Source organism: Boleophthalmus pectinirostris, unplaced genomic scaffold (genome assembly GCF_026225935.1).
Source record: "Boleophthalmus pectinirostris isolate CB_2022bp ecotype Guang Dong unplaced genomic scaffold, ASM2622593v1 HiC_scaffold_13, whole genome shotgun sequence".
NCBI classification, from domain to species: Eukaryota; Metazoa; Chordata; class Actinopteri; order Gobiiformes; family Gobiidae; genus Boleophthalmus; species Boleophthalmus pectinirostris.
The window spans coordinates 5,052,259-5,076,741 of record NW_026571036.1 but is presented as its reverse complement, the minus strand read 5'-3'; the positions used below and the strand labels follow the sequence as shown (position 1 = coordinate 5,076,741).

The 24,483-nt window shown below is 41.5% G+C and overlaps 1 protein-coding gene across 2 annotated transcripts in view; it reads right to left on the bottom strand.

The window, feature by feature from the left end:
* Nucleotides 1-6,479: 6,479 nt before the first annotated feature.
* xkr5a (XK related 5a) overlaps nt 6,480-24,483 on the bottom strand; it is a 35,858-nt gene continuing 17,854 nt past the window's right edge. Inside the window, exons 5-8 of one of the 2 annotated variants that reach the window (XR_008631626.1) lie at nt 24,293-24,462; nt 20,512-20,623; nt 13,299-16,489; nt 12,812-12,824 (exon numbers count right to left, since the gene is read on the bottom strand). Coding sequence is in view for 1 of the 2 variants with exons in the window: in XM_055149123.1 (XP_055005098.1) it covers nt 15,561-16,489; nt 20,512-20,623; nt 24,293-24,462 (1,211 nt within the window). In the remaining variant the exon portion in view is untranslated. Of the gene's footprint in view, nt 16,490-20,511; nt 20,624-24,292; nt 24,463-24,483 lie in introns of both variants that reach the window. The other variant, XM_055149123.1, reaches the window with a different exon arrangement.

Genomic DNA, 24,483 nt, shown 5'->3' with positions numbered 1-24,483 from the left:
GTCCTGTTTTAGACCTGGTTTAGACCTGGTTTAGACCTGGTTTAGTCTTGGTTTAGACCCTGTTTAGACCTGGTTTAAAACTGGTTTAGACCTGGTTTAGTCTTGGTTTAGACCTGGTTTAGACCTGGTTTAAAACTGGTTAAGACCTGGTCTAGTCTTGGTTTAGACCTGGTTTAGACGTGGTTTAGTCTTGGTTTAGAACTGGTTTAGACGTGGTTTAGTCTTGGTTTAGACCCAGTGTAGACCTGGTTTAGACCTGGTTTAGTCTTGGTTTAGACCTGGTTTAGACCTGGTTTAGTCTTGGTTTAGAACTGGTTTAGACGTGGTTTAGTCTTGGTTTAGACCTGGTTTAGACGTGGTTTAGTCTTGGTTTAGAACTGGTTTAGACGTGGTTTAGTCTTGGTTTAGACCCAGTGTAGACCTGGTTTAGACCTGGTTTAGTCTTGGTTTTAGAAGTCTGGTTTAGACCTGGTTTAGACCTGGTTTAGTTTAGACTGGTTTAGTCTTGGTTTAGACAGTGTAGACCAGAGACCTGTTTACCTGTTTAGACTTACTTGTTTAGACTGGTTTAGTCTTGGTTTAGACGTAGACCTGGTTTACCTGGTTTACTGGTTTAGACCTGGTTTAGTCTGGTTTAGACCAGTGTAGACTGGTTTTAGTCCTGGTTTAGTCTTGGTTTAGACCCAGTGTAGACCTGGTTTTAGACCTGTTTAGTCTTGGTTTAGACCTGGTTTAGTCTTGGTTTAGACCAGTTAGAGTTTTTACCTGGTTTAGTCTTGGTTAGACCCAGTTAGACCTGGTTTAGACCTGGTTTAGTTTGGTTTTTAGACCTGGTTTAGTCTTGGTTTAGGTAGACCTGGTTTTACCTGGTTTAGTCTTGGTTTAGACCAGTGTAGACCTGGTTTAGGTTTAGTCTTGGTTTAGACCCAGTTAGACCTGGTTTAGACCTGGTTTAGTCTTGGTTTAGAACTGGTTTAGACGTGGTTTAGTCTTGGTTTAGACCCAGTGTAGACCTGGTTTAGACCTGGTTTAGTCTTGGTTTAGACCCAGTGTAGACCTGGTTTAGTCTTGGTTTAGACCCAGTGTAGACCTGGTTTTAGTCCTGGTTTAGTCTTGGTTTAGACCCAGTGTAGACCTGGTTTAGTCTTGGTTTAGACCCAGTGTAGACCTGGTTTAGACCTGGTTTAGTCTTGGTTTAGACCCAGTGTAGACCTTTAGACCTGTTTAGTCTTGGTTTAGACCCAGTGTAGACCTGGTTTAGACCTGGTTTAGTCTTGGTTTAGACCCAGTGTAGACCTGGTTTTAGTCCTGGTTTAGTCTTGGTTTAGACCCAGTGTAGACCTGGTTTAGTCTTGGTTTAGACCCAGTGTAGACCTGGTTTTAGTCCTGGTTTAGTCTTGGTTTAGACCCAGTGTAGACCTGGTTTAGACCTGGTTTAGTCTTGGTTTAGACCCAGTGTAGACCTGGTTTAGTCTTGGTTTAGACCCAGTGTAGACCTGGTTTTAGTCCTGGTTTAGTCTTGGTTTAGACCCAGTGTAGACCTGGTTTAGACCTGGTTTAGTCTTGGTTTAGACCCAGTGTAGACCTGGTTTAGTCTTGGTTTAGACCCAGTGTAGACCTGGTTTAGTCCTGGTTTAGTCTTGGTTTAGACCCAGTGTAGACCTGGTTTAGACCTGGTTTAGTCTTGGTTTAGACCCAGTGTAGACCTGGTTTAGACCTGGTTTAGTCTTGGTTTAGACCCAGTGTAGACCTGGTTTAGACCTGGTTTAGTCTTGGTTTAGACCCAGTGTAGACCTGGTTTTAGTCCTGGTTTAGTGTCCGGCAATGAGTGGAATTACTGGAGGAAAAAAAAAAGAAAAAAAAAAGTGATATAGCCCGAAATGTGAAAACAGGAAAATACCGCCCTGTAATCCATTTATTTCAACAAAGTAACTGTAATCCAATTACCTCTCATTAAAACAGTAACTGTAACTGAATACAGTTACTCATCATTTGTACTCTGATTACGTAACTCCGGTACATGTAATCTGTTACTCCCCAACACTGTATATAAGGCCTCAAATCACAACTAGGAGAGTTTAACAAATATTTAAAAGTGGCAAAATTATGCTTTAAAATTTCAGAGAATGCATAGAAACAGATGAAGATTTTAGATTTAATGTTTTATTTTGTTCTGTTTTCAGGTTGAGCCGTTCACTCCCAAAGATAATTCATTTTGTGTGGTGGAATCTGCTCCCACACACTCAGCCAAGACTGTGCAGCCTTCAGTGCTGAATTAAGAAACACTTCACCAACTGCTTCACCAAGCAAACACATTTGGACTTTATACCAAACATTTATTTAAAGAGGAATGCTGCTTACACAGGGCTAAAAGATCTGGTCGACCAACATCAACATCATCACTGAGCTACACTTAGAAGTTTTCAAGATAATTGCTCTTGAAATTGTCTCAAATTTTTTGGGACACCCTGTATTTTACATCAATAATCAGCTCATTTTCTGTACATAAATATCCTGTTGCAGTGAGGAGTGAAACGACTCAAATGAACTTCAGAGTAACTTGGACGGTCCACCACCTGCATGTCTTCATACATTTATTATTTCTTGGAATAGAATGTTCCACAGTATGCCATTAAAATTGAACTAAACCCTAAATGAACTTTTATTTTTCTACTAAACTGCATTATAGTTCTAGCGCTTTTTGCAATTTTTGTGTAAACTAGGTAAATTTCAACAAGTGTGTTTTTATAATATCCTTCCATCCATTTTCTTCCGCTTATCCGGGTCGCGTCATCGGGGGCAGCAGTCTAAGCAGTGACTCCCAGACTTCCTTCACCCCGGACACTTCCTCCAGCTCCTCCAGGGGGACCCCGAGTTGTTCCCAGGCCAGTCCAGAGACATAGTCCCTCCAGCGTGTCCTGGGTCTTCCCCAGGGCCAGGAACAGAACAGGAACAGATGCCCGAGCAGCGGCTCTACTCCGAGCTCCTCAGATGTGACTGAGCTCCTCACTCTGTCTCTAAGCCCAGACACCCTGCGGAGGAAACTCATTTCTGCCGCTTGTATCCGCGATCTCGTCCTTTCAGTCATTACCCAGAGCTCATGACCAGAGGTGAGAGAAGGAATGAAGACTGACCGGTAAATCGAGAGCTTCGCCTTTCAGCTCAGCTCCCGTTTCACCACAACGGTCCGATACAGCGACCGCATCACTGCCAGACGCTGCACCGATCCACCTGTCAATCTCACGCTCCGTCCTCCCCTCGCTCATGAACAAGACCCTGAGATACTTGAACTCCTCCACTTGAGGCAGAGACTCTCCACCCACCTGAAGAAGACAAGACGCCTTTTTCCGGTCGAGAACCACGACCTCGGACTTGGAAGAGCTGATCCTCATCCCAGCCGCTTCACACAAACAAAAATAACATTATAATAATACTCATCAAGTTATTTTTAGCAACAACACAATCCAAAAGATGTTATTTGAAATGTTAGTTTAATGCAGGGGTCTCCAAACTTTTTTATTTTAGTAGATCTAAATTTGTCTTGTTTTTATGTACTTTTTTCATTTCATTTGTATTATTAACATTTTTTCATTGGCATTAATATCTTTTTTTTTTTTTTTGTCTTGCACCTGCCTCTAATCCACATCTGTCTTTACTCTTGGTTGGAGTGTTTTTCTTAAAAACCACGCCCGTGCTTTAATTTTAACTAAGCCCTGATGAAGACCGGTCAATGTTGAAACATGTCGACTCTGGTTATTTAAATAAAAGCCTTTTAACTCTACTTTTCCTCACGTGACTTTTATTTATTTTGGAGTGCCTGGATTTCGTTGTGTTTACACTTTTGATCCTTTTTCCAAATCCTGTTCTCACTGTCTGGACACCTGCAGCTGGTGTCGTAATACTCAAGACCGGTCTTGACTGCGCTTGGTCTTGTCTCGGTCTTGAAGACGCTTGGACTCGGTCTTGATGGCGCTTGGACTTGGTCTTGAAGACGCTTGGACTCGGTCTTGATGGCGCTTGGACTTGGTCTTGTCTCGGTCTTGAAGGTGCTTTGGACTTGGTCTTTTCTCACTCTTGTTTTGGGCTTCTCTCGGTCTGGTCTCATTCTTGTCTCGTTCTTGAAGGCGCTTGGACTCGGTCTTGAAGGGTGCTTGGACTCGGTCTTGAAGGCGCTTGGACTCGGTCTTGAAGGCACTTGGACTCGGTCTTGTCTCGGTCTTGAAGGTGCTTGGACTCGGTCTTGAAGGCGTTTGGACTTGGTCTTTTCTCACTCTTGTTTTGGGCTTTTCTCGGTCTGGTCTCATTCTTGTCTCGTTCTTGAAGGTGCTTGGACTCAGTTTTGTCTCGGTCTTGAAGGTGTTCGGACTTGGTCTTGTTTCAGTCTTGATGGAGCTTGGATTCAGTCTTGTCTTGGTCTTGTCTTGGCCTTTTCTCGGCCTTGAAGGCGCTTGGATTCGGTCTTGTCTCGGTCTTGAAGGCGCTTGGACTCGGTCTTGTCTCGGTCTTGTCTCGGTCTTGAAGGCGCTTGGACTCGGTCTTGTCTCGGTCTTGAAGGCGCTTGGACTCGGCCTTGTCTCGGTCTTGAAGGCGCTTGGACTCGGTCTTGTCTCGGTCTTGAAGGTGCTTTGGACTCGGTCTTGTCTCGGTCTTGAAGGCGCTTGGACTCGGTCTTGTCTCGGTCTTGAAGGCGCTTGGACTCGGTCTTGTCTCGGTCTTGAAGGCGCTTGGACTCGGGCTTGTCTCGGTCTTGAAACTGTTTGGACTCGATTTGGTCTTGATGAGCCGTGGTTTCGGTCTTGTCTCGGTCTAGACCTTTAAAAGTCTCGGTCTTGTCTCGGTCTAGACCTTTAAAAGTCTCGGTCTTGTCTCGGTCTCGACCCTCAGAGGTCTTGATCTTGGATTGTGGACCGTTTACCTGCATAGTGAGTAACATTATAAGTGTAAAAGTCATCGTCTCGTCCAAACTGCAATTAGAAAATCACAAAGTCTAAAACGTTTATGTACCTTAATTTCACAAACTTTGTCTTTTTGTGTATAAAAACTGTCTGACCCTGTCGTTTCGATCTGTTCAAACTTGCTCTGAAATGTGATTCTTGTTTGTCTCGTTTGTCACTTCAGATTCCACTGTGTTTGTTGAGTGTAAAATGTGAACTTTGAACAGAATCATAAAACATAAATCGAAATCAAATTGCAACGCTCGTCTGCGATTACAGTGGATTTTTTTTTCTCAAATGGAGTCAGACTGGGAGGTTTATTTATTTTATTTTATTTAAGTATGAAGCAATAAAATTAATCCTTCCTCCGGCGTTTTTCGACGGTTATAAACTCAAAGCGCTGGCACAATCTCAATCATAAAGCTGTGAGCTGGTTTAGTTCTGGTTTAAGACCTTGTTTTAGACCTGATTTTAGACCTGGTTTAGTCCTGGTTTTAGACCTGATTTAGTCGTGGCTTTAGGCCTGGTTTAGTCCTGGCTTTAGCTCTGGTTTAGACCTGGTTTAGACCTGGTTTTAGACCTGGTTTTAGACCAGGTTCAGTCCTGGTTTTAGTTCTGGTTTAGACTTGATTTAGGCCTGGTTTAGTCCTGGCTTTAGTTCTGGTTTTGACCTGGTTTTAGACCTGGTTCAATTCTGGTTTAGACCTTGTTTAGACCTGGTTTTAGTCCTGGTTTAAACCTGATTTAGACCTGGTTTAGTCCTGGTTTAGACCTGATTTAGACCTGATTCAGTCCTGGTTTTAGTTCTGGTTTAGACCTGGCTTTAGTCCTGGTTTTAGACCTGGTTTAGTCGTGGCTTTAGTCCTGGTTTAGTCCTGGCTTTAGTTCTGGTTTAGACCTGGTTTTAGACCTGGTTTTAGACCAGGTTCAGTCCTGGTTTTAGTTCTGGTTTAGACTTGATTTAGGCCTGGTTTAGTCCTGGCTTTAGTCCTAGGTTTTAGTCCTGGTTTTAGACCTGGTTTAGACCTGGTTTAGGCCTGGTTTTACTTCTGGTTTTAGTCCTAGTTAAATCCTGGTTTAGTCCTGGATTTAGTCCTGGTTTTGTTCCTGGTTTTATTCCTGGTTTAGACCTGGTTTTAGTTCTGGTTTAATACTGGTTTAGTGCTGGTTTAGACCTTGTTTAGACCTGGTTAAATCCTGTTTCAGACCCAGTTTAGTCCTGGTTTAGTCCTGTTTTAGACCTGGTTTAAGACCTGGTTTTAGACCCGGTTTAGTCCTGGATTAGACCTGGTTCTAGACCTGGTTTTTGACCTGGTTTAGTCCTGATTTAGTCCTAATTTAGACCTGGCTTTAGTCCTGGTTTAGTCGTGGATTAGACCTTGTTTAGACTTGGTTTAAGACCTGGTTTTGGACCCGGTTTAGTCCTGATTTAGTTCTGGTTTTAGACCTGATTTAGACCTGGTTTTAAACCTGGTTTAGTTTGATTTAGACCGTTTGGTTTAGTTTAGACTTGGTTTAAGACCTGGTTTTAGACCTAGTTTAGACCTGGTTAAGACCTGGTTTTAGACCTGGTTTTAGACTTGGTTTAGTCCTGGTTTAGTCCTAGTATAGATGCGTATGGGGGGGGGTTTGCACGTTTGTGGCCTGGTACCGGTCCGCGGCCCGGGGGTTGCGGTCCCCTGCCTCGCACTACGATATTTATTGTGATATCGTGGGAAAACTCACGATTAGGGATGTAACAATATCTAAATCTCTCGGTACGATATTTATTGCGATATTTTGTGGACCAAAACAAAACTGTGAACATGTTACTTTTTCCTCTTAAAATGCTTTGACAAAACTTAATCCAAAGAACTAAGACTTAAAAGTGTTAGAACTGTTATTTCTTCTTGTCGTCTGCACTGAAATGGAGCAAAGGATCATGGTCTATGTAGTTCTCTGTCTGTTTTTTAGCTATTGCTGCACCATAATTCTTCATTTAAAAAAGAGACTTGTAATTCGATATATTGTGATGGTCCACGATGTTATTGTGAGAACTTTGATGATATATTTATTGTTACATCCCCACAGTCTACCAGCAGAAAAGTGACCTAGTGCAGCTTTAATACTGCTCACTGTTTACTGACAAACTGCCTACTGCAACTTCAAATTACATTTCATTTTTCAACTCAAAATCAAAAGTCCGTCAAGTGCCTGAGACGTGTTTGCACAAAGCTCTTCTTCATCAGTTACATGGTCAACATGTAAATCAAGACTTTAAAGGTCCTATATTACACACATATTACACTCTTCTAATGTTCTAATGCTGTTGCTTTCGTTAAAAACAGACCTGGAGTTGTGTTTTGTTTCATTCACACATGTGTTGAGTAATCATTTATTATTAGTTTGTCTACATCACCAAAGCTCAAAACGTTATTATGTTATTAGGTTCTTTTCTCAGACCAAGAGTTTGTTTTCATACCCGACAGTTTCGACGTGATGTTTCTGTGACGTGTCGTTCAGCTGATTTAAACAGGTTTTGGCGCTGTCTTTCTACCAGTGGAGGCAGGACGACAGCGCCACCTGCAGTCCCACTTCCTCAGGACAGAATCCCAGGTGTGTGAAAGTAAAAAAGCCCCTCGTCCTGGTTTATCGTCCCGTGGGCACGTTTCGATTGCCTCTTTAATCCAGCGCCGATGTCCCACTGATGTTTGCTCCGTTCCAGTCCATAATGTCTCTTTTTTTTTTCAGAAATGACTGACCTGTTTAAATCAGCTGAGCAGACACGACGCAGCAACATCACATGACCACGCAGAGGAAGACTGCGAGGGAGTAGAGGTGTAATGATACTGGCGAGATCATGATATTGTTGTAGTAATTGCCATGATATCATCACGGTCTTGTCACGGTGTTAAACTGTGTGGCTTTAGGCAAAAATAATAATTTTCAGTCTGCTCCTGTGGTGCACAGTAAACTACATGGACCATAATGGACCACGTCATCGGTGGTTACACCCTTATCATCAGAAGGTCCACTAGTCAGAAAATCATTCCCTCTTCTATTGGTTTGTCAGCAACATTTCTCTTGAACAATTGAATGTATATTTGATGAAAGCAACAGGGAATAATCCCTGGATATCAGGGAAGAATTAGTAAACTTTTGGATGTTTACCAATTAAAAATGGCTGCAACATCAACATTTTTTGAGATATTGACAGGAAAACGCATAATCCTGCATAACAGCATCAGCTAAGGCCAACATTACTTAATTTGTTGGTTTACAAACCCACCAGTGCTGTATTAAAAGAAAAAGATTTAAAATAAAATTGAAATGAAGGTTGTAGAGCTCGAATTACTGAACATTTTGCAAGTTGTTGCCTGAAAATCAGACAATTATTAACCCTGTTCCACTTAAGACAGACATTTCCACCCAAATCATTATTTCCTCAAACATTTTTGCTGTATTTTAAGGGTTTAATATATTTATTACTTTTAATATTTACTTTTTAAAATATTTAAAACTTGAAATACAATTTCATTTGTAACAATTTGTAACACGACCTGAACATGGATTTTCTGACTAGAGGCTCTTCTGACGATAAGGCTGATCCCGTCATCGGTCTGTGCGCCCGTTGTGAACACACCAGCGACTTTTAAGTCTGAGGTCTAGAAGCATTTTGGGTTTGTCGTGACACGAAACGAGAATGGAGAAAAGGTGACGGACGAACAACAGACAGTGTGCAGACTCAATGCAGCGTGTGGTTCACCTCGAGAAATACTACAACATGAGAAGGACCTTGATAAGCCGACACGCCGAAAATGTTCAAGCATGTGTTCAGAAAATCAAGTCGGGACAAAAACCTATACATGAAGCAGCTCAAGAAATAACTAAATAAATCACAGAATATAAAGTGAGTGATTTGCATCTATTTTCCACGGTGAACACCATCATGTTCAAAAGGTTAGTGGCTAAACTGGAGCCGAAATAGACAAAACAAACTTAAATGCGATGCCGTTTTATATTTCCTACGACAAGGACTCAAATATACATTGAGTAATAATGTGTTTAATGCAGCTTTGTGCACGTTTGTTTACGTTTCATAGAAATGAAACTTAAAACCTCATGGCTCATTTGCATAAGCTCTGAAAAAAACAGCTCGCTCCTTGTGCGCTGATGCGGTTCAGCTTCTATCAGACTTACTCCGCGAGGCTCCTGACTACTGTTCAAAATGTCACTGATATGAACATGACAATAAATCAGACATGTCAAACTCAGACCCGGAGACCAAATTTGGCCCGTTATATAATTATATTTGACCCGCGAGATCATATCAAATCTGTATTAGAGCTGCCCGCCGGCTACAGATCGACGATAGAGACATTATTTATTTAAAATTGTGTTATTATTTGATAGTAAGAGCAATGTTTAAACAAAACATTTATTTTAATAAGAAAAAGTTTAACATTACATATCTCGAAAGAAGAGAAAACAGGCAGATGTTGTTGAAATTTTTCAATAAATATTTAGTTTGGGCAACAACTTAGTCCCAGTTTTTAATTTCAGCTTCTGTGACTTTGAGTTTGACGCTCTTGCAGTAAATGTTTTACCAAATGACTGGTCTTAGTTATTATGCAGAGTATCGTAATACCATGATATCGCAATAAATATCGTACCGCGAGGTTCATACCGTGATGATATCGTATTGACTTGGATATCGTTACACCCCTACTAGTGAGAAATCAAAACTGTAAATGTAAGTATGAAAACAAACTCTTGGTCTGAAAAAAGAACCTAATAACATAAATTATCAGAAAACCAAATGAACCTCATTGAACAACAACTCCAGGTGTGTTTACGATGAGGAAACTGCATTACAACACACAGCAGATCATAAAATACTGTAGTATCGGCCCTTTAAATCCACACAGCAATCAAAGAAATCACTCGTCATACAAAAAATACACAATTATCATTATTCCTCAGTAAAAGTAACAAAAACACAGCAACCGATGTATAGTACACGTTTGTGCTTTATGGACTCTGCTTCGCAACGCAACGATAAAAAGTCCCGACGCGTTTGGAAATAGCTTCTCTAAACTCTCTATAAGTGCCTCATGTATTATTCACATTATGTATCGTCGTAAGAGAAAACGCTTCCGCTTCTTAAATATTTGATTCCGATCTGGTAGAGCCAGATTTGCACAGTACGGTGTCAAACCTCTGCTACTAAATGAACTGAAAAGTACATTATACAGCTTTGTACACCTTTATGGCCTTTAATATCACATAAGTGTTCCAGCATTTGAGCAACTTATCTCTAATGGTTCAGTTAGCGTATGCCCACAGTGTACAGGAAATATAGGACCAGATCTACTCTGCGCACCACTAGATTCACTCGGTATAATTAGATATGAGTTATTTCTCGTTAAGAGGTCAGTGTTTTTGTCCTAGTTTTGTTTCAGTTTGAACGCAGGAGAGTCTGAAAGAGGCGAAGGCGACAGTGGAGCTCCACCACGTCCACGTCCACATCCACATCCGGGACGGTTTAATACCCGATTTATTACACTAATCCAACCCAAAACTTAAAGAAAACATACCTGATTATTTACTGTCTTAAAATAAAAACATAACTAGTGGTTCACAGTAGAGGTCTGCGCGGGAACAGAATTTTCAGTCCTGCAAAGAATTGTAATTTTCGTTCCCGCCGTTTCCCGTGTGATATTTTGTCCCGTTCCCGCCCGCAAATCCCGCAAGACTCGAACGTTCGCTTTTAAGCTCTATCAGACACGGAGAAGCAGAAAGGAATTGTCTAAAACAGGCATGTCCAAACTATGGGCCGTGGGCCAAATGCGGCCCTTAGACAAATTTTTCTTGGCCCTCGGGCTTCCAGGAGAATTGGCCCAAATATCTTGCAAATGATCTTTTTATTGCAAGTTTTTTTTGAAAATCTACCTGGATAAAGCTGATATTTAATATTTAGTGTGGAATTTTAAGAATCTTAATGGAAATAAAGAGTGATGGCTCATTCTAACGTGTTAAACATGCACATATTTTAATTATTCACTGTACTGAGCACCGGTCTACGGCCGTTCGATTCATCGTTGCAAACCAACACTGACAATCATCATTTTTGGACTTTTAGTGGCCTATTTTATATGATCTTTACCCTGATTATGTGTTTTGTTCCTGTGTTATTAAAGAGAAAATTGCCTTCGGTTATTTTATGATTGAACAGATATTAACCTTCTAACAGTTTTATTCTGGTTGTTGGTCGGCTTTACGAAAACTTCATTTTGAGTCCGGGGGGATTTTTTTTCAAAAATATGACCAACTGAAGGTCAGTTCCTTTCATTACTAGTAAAAGTTCATCAAAATATGATACAGGGTGTAGAGGTTGTAAAAAAGTTATAACACTAAGTCCTACTGTCTGCTAGGGGTGTGCAAAAATATCAGAATATCGATATATCGTATTGTTTAATGTGATGATACAGTATCGATATCTTGGGCTACTGTATCGATATATCACCGAGAGTATTTTTAGCTGTGTTTTACTAAATTATTTTGTTACAGAGCTACAGTTTTGTTGCTTGTGGAGTGAAAGGAAACTCATTTATGCGACACATTTGACATTTTGACTGTTTTGAGGATTAAAATGTTTGTGTTTCATATGAACTTTGCACAAGAAGTGGTTTAACAAAGACTTTTAGTATCACAGCCACGATTTAGCCTTTATTTTTTATTGAACCGTATCGAATCGATTTGAAATATATCATATCGAATCGAAAGTGCACTGTATCGAGATATGTACCGTATCGTGGCCTGTGTATCGAGGTATGTATCGTATCGGCAACTTCTTAATGATACCCAGCCCTACTGTATCTGTCTTTAGTTGTTGTATTTATGAGGACATCTCAAGGCGCTTATCCTCCAAATAAATAAATAAATTCAATTCATATATGAACCTTTCAAAAAATGGACTACATTTACCGCAGTTTGTTGAGCTCCATTCATCAGCTGTTGTTTCCAGCGAGTGTTCTGAAAAAGATTTTTGTGGGGGTTTTTTTGTACCGGATGTGACGTGGTGGAGCTTCACTCGGCGAAGCCCGTTCAAGCCCTCGTAGTAGATAAAGTGTGATACAAGACACGATGTTGATAGATAGGTAGATATGCTATGAATCCCTCTGTAAGCGTATGTCGAGGGTTTAAAGCCTCCACAGGCCTGGCCCTTATAGACACGCCTCTATGCATCTCCTACTACACGAGCAGATAGAAAAAGCTGGTGCCGTGTTTGGATATTAAGCTGCTGTCGTTCCCTGATTAAGACAAATACTGTACAGGAGAGGCGGGGCTGCACGGTACGAGGCTAAAAAGTCACATTCTCGTCCTATTTTTCTCAAACGGCGTGATAATTGTTTGTTATTTTAATTTTAATGTATATTGTGCTACACTTTTAGCCATGTCATGAAATACTGTGTCATTTCCTCATCAAAAATAAAGCGAAAGTTGTGTTTTCCTTCTTTCCATTCCAATATGACTCTTCTATTTGCTCAACGCTGATGTTTATTTATATGCAGTGTTGGGAAGGTGACTTTTAAAATGTAATCCCCTACAGATTACAGATTACATACCCCAGAGGGTAGTTTGTAATGTAATCCATTAAATTACTTAAAGTGAGTAATGTAATCTGAATACTTTGGATTACTTGATTTGCTGTAGAGAAGCAAAGACCAGGAAATCTTCACTTAAGATGTTTTGTCTGATAAAAGAAAATTAAAAGCCCAGACTTTACTGAACCAAAATAAAAATATTATTGATAGAAGAAGAGGAGACACTTTTCCGCAGCATCGTTTAGTCCCGTTTTAGTCCTGTTTTAGACCTGGTTTAGACCTGGTTTTAGACCTGGTTTTAGTCCTGGTTTTAGACCTGTTTTAGTCCTGGTTTAGTCCTGGTTTAGTCCTGGTTTTAGACCTGGTTTAGACCTGGTTTAGACCTGGTTTAGTCCTGGTTTTAGTCCTGTTTTAGTCCTGGTTTAGTCCTGGTTTAGTCCTGGTTTTAGACCTGGTTTAGTCCTGGTTTAGTCCTGGTTTTAGTCCTGGTTTAGACCTGGTTTAGACCTGGTTTTAGTCCTGTTTTAGTCCTGGTTTAGTCCTGGTTTTAGACCTGGTTTAGACCTGGTTTAGTCCTGGTTTAGTCCTGGTTTTAGTCCTGTTTTAGTCCTGGTTTAGACCTGGTTTTAGACCTGGTTTAGTCCTGGTTTTAGTCCTGGTTTAGACCTGGTTTAGACCTGGTTTAGTCCTGGTTTTAGACCTGGTTTAGTCCTGGTTTAGTCCTGGTTTTAGTCCTGTTTTAGTCCTGGTTTAGACCTGGTTTAGACCTGGTTTAGACCTGGTTTTAGTCCTGGTTTAGATCTGGTTTAGACCTGGGTTTAGACCTAGTTTAGGTCTAGTTTAGGCCTGGTTTTAGTCCTGGTTTTAGACCTGTTTTAGATCTAGTTTAGACCTGGTTTAGTTTCCAGCAATGAGTGGAATTACCGAAAAAAAAAAAAAAAAAAGTGGGGCGGGTATTCAAAATGTAAAAACAGTAAAATCCCGCCGTGTAATCCATTTATTTCAACTAAGTAACTGTAATCCAATTACCACTCACTGAAACAGTAACTGTAACCGAATACAGTTACTCATAATTTGTACTCTGATTACATAACTCCGGTACATGTAATCTGTTACTCCCCAACACTGTTTATACGTAATTATAAAATCCTGGACAGCGCTGAATGGTAAATACCAAAACCCCAACTCCTGCAGCCAATCGTGAATCAACGCCAGAGGTGGGTAGTATTAGTAGTAGTCACATTTACTTAAGTAACGTTTTGAGGAAATGGTACTTTTGGGCAGGACTCTCACTTCAATTAAAGATCTGGTTCCTCTTCCCACTGTGAGAAAATCTACAAGTGACAAAAGCTTCATGTGGACAATATTACACGTGTTTCTTAAACCGCAGCTTCAAGATATGATTTTATGCATCTCATTTGTGTGGTTTGTCCGTTGAAAATATATATATTTTTTAGTATTTTTGGATGTTTTGTCCATCCACTTACATTAACTTTAAATGATAAATCAAATGTTGCATCCAGTTTTTCTTACTTAGGCAGTAGTTTCCCCAAATAATGTATTTTTCGGACTATAAGGTGCACTTTTTTTTCGTGGTTTGGGTGTTTCCTGTGACTTATTCTCCGGTGCGACTTATATATTAAAATATTCACAGTGAAGCGTGGAGAGGTTCTAGTCTTGTGTGTGAGTATCTGCTGCTCCTGTTCCTCCTGTACCACTGTCACTTGGCTCTACTGCGCATGTCTCCTGCAGAAAGAGCCTCTGTCCTGTCTGTATCATGTCAGTCGATCGCACCGTGACTTAAAATCTAACATTTAAACAAACTTATAAAGACGACTGAGAAGATTGAACACAAAACGCCCCCAAAAAGAAAATCAGATTTTGCAGATTACAAACTGCAAGTCGTGAAATCTGCAGCTGAAAACGATAATCGAGCAGCAGAAAGAAAGTTTGGAGTGAGAGAGAAAATTGTGACACCGGGAGGATGAACCGTGAAACTTTCCTGAAGTCACTGGATGGATGGACAAAGCCTGGACTTCAGTGACACCGAAACCATCCTGTCGGGATTCAGAAAGACTCGAATAATTCTAACTGGAACTGATGCTGAGTCTGACGACAGCGACACAGAAGAGGAAGCGGCGCTCTGTTTACCTCCGGAGGTCGTGGAGTTGTTCAGAAGTGACACCGAGGATGAAGAATTGAATGGATTTAGTGATTTGGAGTGAGATGGAGAGTTTGTTAAACTTGTTCTGTTCTGTTGTTTATGTTATAGTTTATCTGAAGAACTGTTCATATGTGACGTTAACAGTCTGTTGTTCTCTCTTCTATTGTTTTTACTAGAACTTGACTTTCAAGAAATGTCAGTTCCTGGTCTCTGATTTTATAAAATACATTTCACCCCAAAAAAAGTGCGACTTATATATGTTTTTTTCTTTTTCATTATGCATTTTTTGGCTGGTGCAACTTATACTCCGGAGCGACTTATAGTCCGAAAAATACGGTCATCATTTAGTAATTTCCTGAACCACTACTTTGCGTTTTTACTTTTTTTGGCTACTTTACCCACCTCTGGTCAGTGCAAGTGCAGCCTCTGCAGCTCAGTGAGTGAATTCTGGAGGTTCTGAGCTTTTCACATGAGGCCTGTTCTGTCCATTTACTGAGAATGAGACAAACTTGGGGGCAACTCAGGTTCAGCAGTGACTGTACTTCCTTTTTTCACAATAGTGCAGGCTACAAACTGTACAAACTGTATGTCTGTGTTACGCAATATGCATTGTTTAACTGTTTTGTACGCCGTAGCTTTGGTATTTCCTTAAGTACAAGTAAACCTACATGATTACTGAAACATGCGAATGAAGGAAAACACAAATATCACCCATTTTTGATGAGGAAACAACATTATAACATGGCTAAAAGCTCCAGAAGGTTTTGCATAGGTTCTTGCACCAAATTTTGCACAAAAATTATACGTACACCGCAATTTTCGCAGCGTCTATCGTACATCTCATACGGTGCAGCCCTAATCCTAAAACCTTTGTGCCTAGAATGTGTCGTCCGGCTCTCTGCGGGACATGATGAGCTGCCTGCGCGGTCCAGACAAGTGCGGGACGCTGGCCGCCGCCTCCAGACCCGCCCCCGAGTCCAGTTTGGGGGTGGAGGTGCAGCGGGACCCCACCCCCCTCCCCATCAGGCTCCGCACGTCCCTGTGGAGCGCCGGGTCGCTGGGGATGGAGCTCAGGTGGACCCCCTCCATGCTCCCGCCTCCCCGGTCCAAGCGCGGGTTACTGGCGCTGCTCGGCGACTGCGGATCGGCGCTGAAGTACAACGTGGAGCTGGATTCCGTCGGGCAGAAGTACGGCTCCGGGCTGTCTCCGAACACGGACTTCCCTTCGGGCGAGCTGCGTTTGAAATCCGAGGTCGGGGTTTCCATGGGGCTCTCGATCTCCAAACTGTCCTCGTGTCCGGTCGACGAAGGCTCGCTCACGCTTTGGAACTCGTCCTTGCAGTCCGAGAGCGGCGCGATGCCTTTCTCGTGCGAATCCGTCATGGACACGCCCTCGCACGTCCCCCCCGCGGTGATGGTGAGCCCCTCGTTGCTCTTGAAGTCGTTGTACTCTTCCAGATCGAGGATGGCGGCCGCTCCCCCCTCCCCGTACGCGCGGTTGATCTTCCCCAGGTCTCCGGTCTTGAGCGCGAGCCGGATGAGGAGCCAGTGGTGGTGGTAGCACGGGCACGAGCCGCTGGGTTTGACGCCGGGGTGTTGGAAGAGCGAGCCAGGCACCCCGGACAGGGAGAAGCTGCCGTGGTTCTGGAGGGAGGAGGGCGCGGGAAGGCTCTTGTCGCCCAGAGAGAAGGAGGAGTCCCCCTGCTCGATGCACGTGCTGCCCATGTGGTGGCGCAGGCGGCCCTGGGAGATCTCCGTGGACTTGGGGTGGAGGAAGCGGTAGTACAGGACCAGGCAGATGCCACCTGGGAACGAGACAAATGTGGTTTAGTTGGATTTTCTGACCTGTTCTAATGTTGTTTCCTCATCACAAACAGACCTGGAGTTGTGTTTTGTTTCATTCACAAGTTTAAAACACAAACCCTGCAGATTTACACTGAGTTCTTCTCTCAAACTGAAAACACTCTTCTCCACCGCTTGATGTCATGTGATAATAAAGGACAGACATGTCAAACTCAGGCCCAGGACCCAAATTTGGTCTGTGATATAATTATATTTGGCCCACGAGATCATATCAAATCTGTATTAGAGCCCACAGGCTACAGATCGACTATAGAGACATTTTGTTATTATTTTACATTATGCTTGTTCTGGATTCAATGTTTAAGCAAAACTATTATTAAACATTTATTTTAATAAGAAAAGGTTTAACATTACATATCTCGAAAGAAGAGAAAACATGCAGATGTTGTTGAAATTTTTCAATAAATATTTAGTCTGGTCCACAACTTAGTCCCAGTTTTTAATTTTGGCCTCTGTGAATTTGAGTTTGTGTTTTTAATGCCATACAGCTTCACTAGAATCATTTGGATGATTTTAGCCCTAGAATTGATTATCTCGACTCAACAAAAGGTAAAAGGAGCCGTTAACTTGAAAATGCGTGTTATGGGGATGGGCATGATTAGTCGACTAATCGATAATTGATTATTAAGAATTTTGTCGATCATGTTCATTTTTAATCAACAAACTAAATGACAAAACCACTGGAGTTGTGCCTCACAGTCCCACATTTGGGCTCTGGCTCCTTGGAGACACTGTTCCGAAACTCAGTGAGTGTGTTTACAGCACATCAGTGTCCCCGGTATGAGCGGGTTTTTAGAGTGTCCCGGTTTGGTCATGGTGCTTGTAAACGTAATATCCCGGTTACTGCAACATAAAGTTGAGTCACATGCGTCAAAAAGACAAACACTTTTCAGTCTTTTCATCACAACAGAAGCCAAAATAAATAAAGTGACCAACATAAATAAAGTGACATGATGTTAAATAAAGAGCTGCACTAAGAGCTAAGAGCAGCACTTATAGTTTATGCAAATGAGCCATGCGGTTTTAAGTTTTGTTTCTGTAAAACATAAACAAATGTGTCAAAGCTGCATTAAACACATTATAATGTCAAACGGGCTGATGTGGCTCTAGAGTGTTTATGGTTTATATGTTGTAAAGTTGAGTTTATTTATGCAGATTAATAATAGTAATAATAATGATGATAATTTTAATATAAAAACGTATAGAGAATTGAAAAACTATTGTTAATTCTCCCGACCATTGATTAAGAAAACTGAATTGAATGCCCACCCTACTGTGCAAAATCCCTCAATCGTTTAGGTAGAATCCACAGCAAAAAGAGAAAATCAATTTGTCAAGTGGACAAAAGACCTGGGGGGGACTGGGCCTTCTCCGCTGCTGCCCCCACCCTCTGGAACTCCCTGCCCAAACACAACAGAGACTCATCCACACTCCCCATGTTTAAAAAAGCCCTGAAAACCCATCTCTTTAAAAAAAAAACAACTTTCATTAACTGTCTTTTTCTCTTGTTTGTCGTTGTTTGTCTTCTCATGTAAAGCGTCTTTGGGTATCTTGAAAAGCGCTATACAAGTGTTATGTATTATTATTAAAAGTTTATTTTGGCGCAATATGTTAACATAACGTAACATATCTGGCCTAAATAAACTTTTGTCCAATTGACAAATTTAATTTCCCCTTTTGCCATGTTAACTTGTAGCCAGCCTGGTGTCACTTAGTGTCTCCGCTCAATTTCATTTCTCTCCAGCGACTGGGTCAGGAATCAAAATACACTAGATGGTTCGCAAAAACCCCGGAAGTGCGAGTCCAGGCCCCAGCCAATCAGCAAAGAGTCATATATTCTGTGTTGTCAACGATTCCCAACATTGAGGATGTAAAGCTGGAATAAAGAGAATGTTTTAGTGAATTTTATCAAGGGGAAAGACGTTATTGTCCTTCTTCCTACGGAATTTGGGAAAAGCTTAATATACCAGTTAGACCTGTTAACGGCGCATTACATACGTCATGACCAAACAGCAGCGATTGGTTAAATGAAAAAAGAACCTGCCTACGGTTTCCACGAAGTGAAACAAAGTGAAACTGGCTGATGAATCAGGCTAGTTAACTTGAAAACTACCACTACATTACACTTCATGACATCACAAGGTGGAACAGAGCATTTTGAGCTTTGGAGATGTAGACAGAGTAATAATAAAGAGTGACTGAATGAAACAAAACACAACTCCAGGTCTGTTTTTGTGGAAGAAACAACATTATAACACGACTTAAAGCTCACGAGAGGCGATTTTGTGGACCTTTAACATTTTAATTTCTGTTTTTTCCACATTAATTTACGCTTTTTTACATATTCTTCTAAAACCCTGCACAGTGTGAACAATCTGAAGTCATTTAAAATCACATTAGTAACAGTTTCATGCCATTTTAATAGACTTTTGGTGTTAGATACATAGTTAGATTTACATTTGTCAATCAGTGCATGTGGTTTTGGAGCACAGTTGAGACATTTTCTTGTTTTTGCGATCTTATTAATTTATGTGGTTTGTGTTTGGTGTGTTCTCTCTTTTACTTTGTTCTCACGCGTGTGTTGCAAACGGAACTGAACTCAAACAGACCATTTCGGGAAGTACAACCGACCCAGCAGAGCGTTTCCTTCGAACACTATAAATAACCATTACTTATGCATATTGATACTTTGACATCACGCTGGGGGTGTGTATATGGTGGAAAGTTCAGCAGATTCTAAGATGACACAGTGCACACATAAGCAAACACTGACAAAAAAGTTTTATTATAGCCCGAAAACTAAAAAAAAAATACAAACGTAGAGTAAAACGGGACTTTTTCAGGAGGAGTGATCAGTCCGAGTCTCAATTAAACAGTTTTACCAACGGCAGAAATGACTAAATGTTGAAACTAAAAACATGTTTCCAACTCACGGTTTGAAATCAGGCACAAGTTTTTTACATAAAGGTCTTATATTGCACAAAATTGACTCTTGTTTAAGTCTTGTTATGATGTTGTTACCGCCTCAAAAACAGACCTGGAGTTGTGTTTTGTTTCATTCACACATGTCTAAGTAACCATTATTTATTATTATTTATTTATTGTTAAATTCTCTACATCTCTAAAGCGTCTTGTGATGTCGTGAAGTGGTAGTTTTAGTGCTGCTCGATTATAGAAAAAATCATGATCACGATTATTTTGGTCGATACTGAAATCACGATTATTCAAACAATTATTTTTTAGTTGCACGATGCATTTATCCAGCATTTCTTTGTTAAATAAAACACTTTGTTATTGATAATTTATGCAAAAACTTCCAAATTGTAAATAAATATAGGCTACAGATATGAAGCTTAGAGCAGTTTTGCGATGTATAAAAGATAAAATGGAAAAAATATACTTTGAACATGAAATAAGGCATAGAAAAACATAAAAATATCTAAAATAAACTATATATCCAGAAGTTACAATCTCTATATTTAAAAAATAAAATTAAATATACTTATTTATATAAAAAATATCCCAAAATAAACTAAATCATTTCAACTCAGTTATACAAGTTTGGAGATCGTCTGATACGCAGAAATCACGATTTTGTGATTTTTTTATCTGTGAAAGGTGATTTATAAATAAAGTCTTCCTTCCTTCCTTCCTTCTTTCCTTGTTTTCTTCCTTACTTATTTCCTTACTTATTTCCTTGCTTACTTCCTTACTTACCCACTTACTTATTTCCTTACTTATTTCCTTCCTTATTTCCTTCCTTCCTTACCACATCACATCTCAAAAGTAAAATCAGCCTAAATATGCAGGATCGTATATGCATGAACAAAACACAACTCAGGTCTGTTTGTGACATTCTAATGTAAACTACATTAGAACAGATCAGAAAACAATGTAACATGGTCCCTTTAATGGATTCATGTATTAGTATGTGACCTCGGTTTGTGCGCCTGGTGTGACTCACCCAGGAGGAAGCTGCAGAGCACAGTGGTGGGCAGGGTCATGTTGTCCCAGGACGCTTCACTGAGGAAATCGGACGCAGCCAGAACCAGCGTAGCGTTCTCCACCAGCATGAACTGTAACACAACAGCACACAGAGCCCGTCAGAGTACAGTCGTCCCTCACTATATCGCAGTTCACCTTTTGTGGTCTCACTGTTTTGCAGATTTTTTTAGACCAATTTTACATGCTTTTTTTTTTTTAAACAGTGTATGAACGTGCAATGTGTTCCTCCCCCTGCATCCTGATTGGCTAAGGGCCTGTGGATCATTGTCAATCAGTCTCCTCCGTGCCGCATCTCCCGTACAGTACTGAATGCGTTCAGATCGACAAAGTTAAATAAATGTTTGATCACTAGCAGTGTGATTCTGAAGAAGTTTTCTCTCCGACAAAACCCACAACGTCGACGAAACGTTCTGCACTGACAAAGGCTCCTGTGGTCGCACCCAAAAGACAGAGAAAGATGCTAAACACCGCACAAAAAGTTGGACTTCTGGACACGTTGAAGGAAGTGAGAAGCACTGTAGCAGAGTTCCGCACCAGGTCGAGTACCCACGGAGAAATAGCTGCTGAAACGGGCGGGTTTTGGCATTCTGGAATTTTATGGGCGGGTAGTGCCAGGTAGACCCCTGCGCCGGAACACCAGTCCTTTCTCCTGCGCTCACCCCCGAGCCCGTCCTGACAGCGAGTCCTGGTTCAGTTCTGGTTTAATTCTGTTTTAGTTCTAGTTCAGTCCTGGTTTTGTCTTGGTTCAGTCCGTGGCGAATGCAGCGCAAAAGTTTGATATAATCTCGGGTTAACGGGCAGGTGTGATGTTGTACTGCGCGGGTGCGGGTCTCCAAAAATGGACCTGTGCGGGACTCTGCGCTGTAGGACTCCATTACGGAATAAATGAATCTTCGGTTCATTACGTAAAGAAGGAGGAAAATAACAAAAGGACGACAGCAGCAATAAGTTTTAAGAAAGATGCAAAAAGAGTTGTAACTGTCCTGTGTGAGAAAAGTGTACAAAGTGTGTGCTGAGGGGTTTTACAGACTTAAAACAGATAGAATAATTGTAAAATATAATGTTGACTACTTCGCAAATTTCACCTGCGCCCGTCAGACCACACCATTCTGCACGGGGAGGACACTCTGACTTTGAGAATGCAGACACAGTGTCCCTAAGCTCTGCGCAGTACAGTCACAAAGACAAAGTACAGTAAATGCGGAACAGGAAAGCCAGCACTGTGCAAAAATATATGCCTAGATCGATAAAATCACTAAAGAAAATGTTTGTTTTTTTATATATACACAGAGAGACTTGAGGTAACAACACAAATCAAATTACTGTTGGTCTATCAAGTTTGCAGAGCCGGTTAAATATCCATTAGTCTTATAATAGCGTCTCTTTCCAGTCTCATGCATTATTCATTCACTCCACACTGTTTAAACCCCGAGGAAGACGAGTGGTAAATGGTCACGTTTTTATACAGCGCTTTTATACTTTCAAGGCTCTCAAAGCGCTTTACATCAAGGAACCACTCATCCATTCACACACACACGAGGTGGGTGAAGTGTCTTGCCCAAGGACGCAGCAACAGCATTCATCTGTGAGCTGGACCGACGATGTTTATGTCGAGAGCGGGATTCGAAGCTTTCAGATTAGTAGACAAACGCTCTTACCAACTGAGTTAGTGAATTACTTAATCACAACTGAACCATTACTGAGTATCGAATAATCTTTTTGGAATGTACACACTCTAAAACACCTTTTTCTTCGTCATGAAACAAAAATGCCAGAGAGATTCTCATTTTTTTAGCGGTCGCAAGAAACTGAGAAAGGAGAAGAGCTACGGCAAGTTTGGTGATTTGTCATAATTGTGGAGGATGTCTGAGATCTTAATCCCGTGCGAATGCGCCACGTCTGTAATTTGTAAAGTAAAAATTCCGCCTCAAATCACCCATTATACACCCCATATTTTGCTTAACACAGACGTTCGGTGATAATACTAGTCCTGTGTCAATCTGCAGCTCGATGTTTGTTGTTGTAATTGCGCCTTTTCTATTTCCTTTCTTTCCGTGTTCTTTTCTCTTTCAGTCTCTGTGTTAATGTCAGTAAAATAGAGAAATTTACGGACTTTGCTTATCCTGTGCGAATCCGCTGCAAATAACATGGAGGTGGATTTGCAGATTACCGTATTTTGCGGACTATAAAACACACCAGATTATAAAATGCAATATCAATAATGTTGAACACTCTCGGCTGTTTTCAGGCGTTGTCTCCCTGCCCTCCCTGTTTTGGTGAATGTGTATTATGACTATGAAAGTGGGTGGATCATTTAAGTTTGTTTTTTTATTTCCTACGAGGACGACTCAAATAAACATTGAGTAATAATGTGTTTAATGCAGCTTTGCACACATTTGTTTACATTTTACAGAAACGAAACATAAAGCCACATGGATAATCTGCATAAACTATAAGCTCTGAAAAAAACAGCTTGCTCCTTGTGCACTCATGCGGTCTGTAGGAGCCATTGTGACCTTTTATTTGGTGTTTGCTTGTTGCTTTGTCCTCCATCTACTGTATGGCAGTATGATGCCCTCCTTAACATATTTAAGGGCCAAGAAGGTGCTGCTGATTGGGGGTAAAGCGTTTTTGAACACATTGTTTGTATTGTGGAATATGTGGATGGCATTGGTAAGCCAATAAAGGACTAAGAATTTATCTGTGGATTTATATTACAAGCACGTCAGAACAGCTTTAAATCAGTAGCCAGGTGGCCAGTGGCGTAGGCTCATTGGCTGCTGCACGGTCAGCTTCTGTCGGACTTACTCCACGAGGCTCCTGACTACAGCAGCCGTAATGCTCCGACAATCCATCAAACGGTGCGGCTTCGTAGTTTACCAAAGTCGTACTAAAACATTTTGACAGATTTTTGAGCGCCGTGTACCACATAAAATCAGTTCGAGGTCAGTGAGCACAACCAGAATTAATACATAAGGCGCTCTGTCGATTTTTGAGAAAATTAAAGGATTTTAAGTGCGCTTTATAGTTCGAAAAATACTGTACCAGACGTCCTCAGGTTGTACTTATCCCATGTGAATAGGGCTTACTGTATTCTTCGGGCTATTAGACGCGCTCTTAAGCCTCCAACTCCATCAAAAAACGACCGCGCGCGCCACAATCCAGAGCGCCCTATACACGAATCCACTCGGGCGTCCCAGCACGACTTCAGTAAACTACAAAGCCGCAAACACACACGGAGCAGACAGCGACCGCGCGGCGACAAACACCCACAGACACACTCATCACTCCACGCTGACGAGGAACGGAACGGAGGAACGAACCGAAAAAGCGAGCGCAATGTGCCGCTTCTAGACACGACTGAACAACTGAGTCACTGCGAACACGCCGACAATCCGTTGGTCCCAGACACACCCTCCCTACACGCCACAACTGAACAAAGCCCAGAGTCACCGTGAACGAACAAACAAACAAAACCACTCACTCATCTAACTGTTGTGTTTCCTTTAAAGTCCGGTGCGGTTTACTTGTGAAAAAAGTTTGAAAATAGACCATTTAATGACAGTGCGTCTTATAATCCAGAGCGCCTAATAGCCCGGAAAATACGGTATGTATCAGACAAAGCAGTGCCTACAGTTAGGGAATGTGGATAAAGAACAGGGCCTGTGTTTCCAGACCGACAAAGTGCATCAAACTCCAGATGTTTGACGAAACTAGACGAGCGTGTGTCGAGTGCTTACGGCGTAAAAGCTGGCCATGCGGAAGCGCGAGGGGCCGTCCTTCACGTTGAGGAAGAGGAAGACGTGCACCAGGCCCAGCACGGCGTTAAAGGCCCTCCAGCACCAGGGGCCCGTGCAGATGTCCGGCTGCTGAGACACCAGCCAGAAGGACGCCGTCAGCCAGTGGAAGCCTGCGTCACAGAGAAGAGAAA